This window comes from Amphimedon queenslandica, unplaced genomic scaffold, assembly GCF_000090795.2.
Source record: "Amphimedon queenslandica unplaced genomic scaffold, v1.1 AMPQUscaffold_12308, whole genome shotgun sequence".
NCBI lineage: Eukaryota > Metazoa > Porifera > Demospongiae > Haplosclerida > Niphatidae > Amphimedon > Amphimedon queenslandica.
The window spans coordinates 5,138-9,937 of record NW_003547454.1 but is presented as its reverse complement, the minus strand read 5'-3'; the positions used below and the strand labels follow the sequence as shown (position 1 = coordinate 9,937).

General features: G+C 34.9%; 1 protein-coding gene across 1 annotated transcript in view; it reads right to left on the bottom strand.

Moving 5' to 3' along the window:
- The window catches only part of LOC109588062 (uncharacterized), a 3,718-nt gene extending 48 nt beyond the window's left edge, over positions 1 to 3,670 (bottom strand). Inside the window, exons 1-5 of the mRNA XM_020004253.1 lie at positions 3,499 to 3,670; positions 1,524 to 1,826; positions 1,197 to 1,463; positions 902 to 1,150; positions 11 to 851 (exon numbers count right to left, since the gene is read on the bottom strand). Of these exons, the coding sequence (XP_019859812.1) occupies positions 11 to 851; positions 902 to 1,150; positions 1,197 to 1,463; positions 1,524 to 1,629 (1,463 nt within the window). The 5' untranslated portion in view covers positions 1,630 to 1,826; positions 3,499 to 3,670. The remainder of the gene's footprint in view (positions 1 to 10; positions 852 to 901; positions 1,151 to 1,196; positions 1,464 to 1,523; positions 1,827 to 3,498) is intronic.
- Between the last annotated feature and the right edge of the window lie 1,130 nt (positions 3,671 to 4,800).

Here is a 4,800-nt window from a genome sequence, read left to right as displayed (position 1 = left end):
AATAGATAACGACAAACGATCATCATGACATTGCAGCTTCACTGCTTTGTGTTGCTGCTGAACTTCAGTTAGAGCCCAACCCTTTAAATAGGTGAAGTCTTCGTTTGAAAGCTCAACCTCTTCCACACGTTGTATCATTCTACCACATAGTTCAGTAACATTGTGCTGTAGCTTTGTTACAGCATCAATATGACCCGCTATTGCAACTTTATTGTTACCTTGGCCAAGGGCAAATTGCAACCCTTCATCACTGCATTCTTTCATAATCATTTGATAAACTGAACTACTAACTTCTGGGGGAACAGATAAATCGACTTTAGTAAGTGAACTAGAGATAAACTCTTGCATCATATCTATAGCTTTTTCAGGCCAGTCAAAAGGAGAGGAAAGTGAAGGTGATATTGTAATAATACCAGCATCATCTGCAGTAACCTTAACTTGAAACTCCATTTCAATTCCCTTGGTAATGCCAGGTTTTAAACGAACATACTTAGCAAGAAGAGGATCCAATGGATGGTGTACGGGATTAAGTGGAACTTGAGGAGAAGGAACGACCTTGACAAGAGGAGGAGGTGAAGAAGCATCTGATTCATCATCGTCACTGCTGCTACATGTTTTATTATTTTTCTTTTTGGACTTTTTTTGCCCATTCTTCTTATCAAGTCCTTTTACTGGCTTTTCTCCAGTTTTATTGTCTCTTTTGTGGCTTGATTCCTTTTCAATAGGCTCCTCCTCCTCCTCCTCTTCATCTTCAATTGTACTTTCATCTAAAGAGTCCAAGACTAAACATTCAGTAATACTGACACAAGGACCAAGTTTAGGGTGTTTCCTCTTTAAAACTCTCTGAATAACTACATGAGCACAAGTTATATCTAAACATTATTATAAAGTTACATGATACCTGAATGATCTTTAAAAGTCACTTTTGCCTTGTCTTTTCCTAGCATCTCAATTTTCTCAACTACACCGTCTCCTCCTCCACTTTTGGAGCTTTCAAAATAAAGTTCCAAATTATCTTCTGAAGCAAGACCCTTGTTAGTGATGCCAGCAACATAAATACTGTAATTAACTTCACATCTTTCAATAGTCAACTGCTCCTTTCTTCGTGGCAGGTTTTTTGCTCCTAATTTCTCCACCATTTCATTTAGCTCTATTATCATTCAATAATAAATTGGTAAAAGGAACATACACAATACCTTCATCAGTGTAAGAAGATTCTAGAAGCAGTATAGCAACACCAGATCTTAAATCAATTGTGAAATCATCTTCATCTAATCCCAAGTGCTTCTCAATGAATAAAGATAAAACCACTTCTTCCACTCCTTCTGGTATATCCTTGATTATTAACTTGTTCTTATCATATTCCTTTACTGGTGGAAGAGGGACATAGCGAATATCAAGTTTACGAGGCTGCTTTTTAACTTTGATTGAATGTTCCCCATGTGCAATAACAGCTAGTGCATCTATAATTATTTACATAATAATAATGAATTATATAGATGTAATAATAATTATCATCTTACCATCTGGTGATTCAAACTTAACATGAATAACACCCTCTTCAAATGTCTTAATAGATTCAACTACTTTTTCCCTCTTCCCTCCTGAGCGTTTGCTTTCAAAGTACATCTGAATAGCATCAGTATCAATGTCATCATCGAAAGTGACTTCAATCAAATCAGGATAATAATCTAATGTCAATGGAGCATCAGGAGTTGCAGCGACGGTGCTGGTAGAAACACTGGCTGGATCAGGCGGATCTGTAAGCTTGATTTCAATCTGTTGCTTTTTAATTTTGTGCTTATCTTTTAGAAACTCTTTAATACCTGTGAATATTACAAAGTATTAATTTCATTGTCATACAATTTAAATTTAGGGGAAGAAGTAGTGCACAGTGCACAACAAATGAGTAAGTATATTGTTATGTGCCAAATTTTGGGGTGTTTTCTGTGTTTATAGTACTAATCATGGCTGTTTGAATTACAAATATTCATGTCTGCGCACATAAAATAATATTACGACAATTTCATAGCCACAATGGCTACAGCGTGTTCAGTAACCATTTAACTAGAATTTTTGTCACTACACTACAGGATGATGCTAGAACATGCTTATTCATTTATGATGCATTGAAAAAAGTTATGAAATGTAAAGGAAGGAGTTTCTTCTAGTTTTTCAGCCAACTGAAGGTATTGTCTCTTGAGTAAGAAACTAAATTGCATAGGTATCTATTGTGCATGTGCATAAGTAAATTAAGTATACTAATGCTAGTGCAAAAGTAGTAGTAATGCTACTACACAAATTCAATAATGTTGATTCCAAACCAGAAGAGCCACCTAAAAAGGTATACTTATGTGCACTGTTTTTCTTTTTAACTTTTTATTACAATTTCCTCTTCTTCATACTGTACCATATAGCGGGTTTTTTCAAGGATAATAAATTTCATAAATGACACATATCCGGAAGTTTGAGGAATTAATTTTTGCGAATTTCCAGTATTCGGCTGCCATCTTGTACCGTAATAAAAAAATTTAATTTTGCAAATCTTAAAAAATCCACGAAATTTGTTATCCTCAAAAATAACCCACTATATGGTATATATGTAGCTATAAATTCTGTGGCTAGCAATTTTTTTTTGATTTTATTTAGCAAAACTGGGCCTGCTATGGCTTAACAGAAGAGGCAAGTTTAGTTTTAGGAACTCAAATTTTACATTTACAAAATTAGCATAGCCACAAAAATTTTAACTATACAGTATATAGGCACTGGAATCCAGTTTGTGAAACACCCTTGTATAGACCACCCAGAGTGAGAATTGCAAAAGCTATGAATTTCATTAATTTTATAATATGATATCCACCCACACATCATAATTGGCTGCCATTTTGGTTGGCAAGTTTGTTAGGGAAGTCAATGGAGGCACAAAGAAAATGCCTCACTTACCTGCTGTAGCTCTATCAATAGCTAAAAAGTGCTTGCTTTAAGAAAGAATAGCTGCCTTTAAGCTTTTCCTGTAAAAGATTTGGTCAAATTCGCTCCAGAATTCTTAATGCAGGTTTGTTTTGTCAGCCCGTTTGTTCTCCATTGAAAGTTGCCAACAAAAATGACGGCCGGAATTTATTTCATCCTAAAAGCAATTCTCACTCTGGTGGTCTGTAGTCATAATGTATGTGGTTAATTGTTCTATAGACAATGAATGTGTATACTATATAGGATGGGGCCATCCCTGGGAAATTACCTTGATTCCAGTCATAACTTTAAACCATCACATAAATGTTTTATAAACATTTTGTTGACAGTTCTCATGTTAATTTAATTAATTTTTGGAAATCTTTAAAGAATTGCCAAATCTGCAAAATTTACAGCCTCTTGAGAGTTGAGAATTTGTGCTGTACCGTGACTGACTTAGAGCAAATACTGGATTATTATATGCATGCATTACACATGCAAAATTATTAGTTTCTGTAGTAGACAAAATAATTACAATATCAGACTTACTTTCATTATCATCAGCAACTTCAACACGAGCAGTTCCATTTCCAAGTAATACCACATCATTGACTTTATCAAGCGAATTGGACAAGTATCCCTCTACATTACTAGCTGTAACACCATCTATTAATCCAGACAACAACAGGTAGTGTACTGACTCTACTGGTGGCTCTGTGTATAAAAATACATGACAAATAAACACCCATAAGGCATCATCGTGTCACGATCAAGACTAACCATCTTCGGAAGAAGAATCCTTATCACTAGCCATACTCTTACTGTAACACTAACACTGACTGGAGACTCTCACAAAGATTCATGCTTTTGCTTTATAAAGAAAATCGCGTGCAACTGTTGATTCCCATAGGAATTACCGGGTTATTCCCCGTAAACGACCACAATGACTTGCAAATTGCAAAATAAATTCACAGAATACTAATAAATATTACATCTGCTCTTCATTAAAGGGACGACACGTTCACGGAAATAGAATGCACACGTTACTGTAGAGGAAGTAAACATTAAATTGGGCGTGCGACAGATCATTAATTAATAGTTATGACACGTGTTTAGACACGCGTAGAGAGTAGAGACAGCAATCAGTCGCAGAACCGGGAGTAGGCATCTGTAGAACACTTCTCTCGAACAGAATTAGCTCTTTTGCCACCCCAAGATACTCTTTTTAGTGAAGAAACGCCAGGAATATTTACAAGTAGCCACTCGAGTAGCCATTTTGCCTTAATTATTAGGGGCGCAGCCGCACGTTATGAATAGTTATCAAAACTAAACGTCATCATTAATGATGTCATCTTGAAAAACGGGCCAGTTTTTCAAGATGACGTGATTCCGTGCATGTGTCTCTTTAAATTAAATTGACAATGATAAAAAAATTTAAAAGTCTTTGCTAGGAAGCTCAGACCACTACACAGACTAATAGCAGGTAGAAAGAGGTTGGTCTGAGCTAGACTCAGGAAAAATAATTAGCTCTCACTCTTCGATGAGCTATCTGTTTTTCACTCTTTCTATGAAATAGATATTAATAATAATAATAGTAATAATAATAATAATAATAATATAATAATTACCATTCAGATCTACTTTATCACTGCTGCTGAATTGCCTGGAAAACAACCAGTCTTAAAAATAAAATAACAAAACACTATTATCATCATTATTAATCTTTTAAATTTTATGTATGTTTATAAGTTGCATAGTGTAAACAACTACCAGTAGAAATAATGATACTGAGCAGTACTTCACTGTAAAAAATGATCCAAAAAAGGAAAAAATTGCTGCAAAAATGAAAAT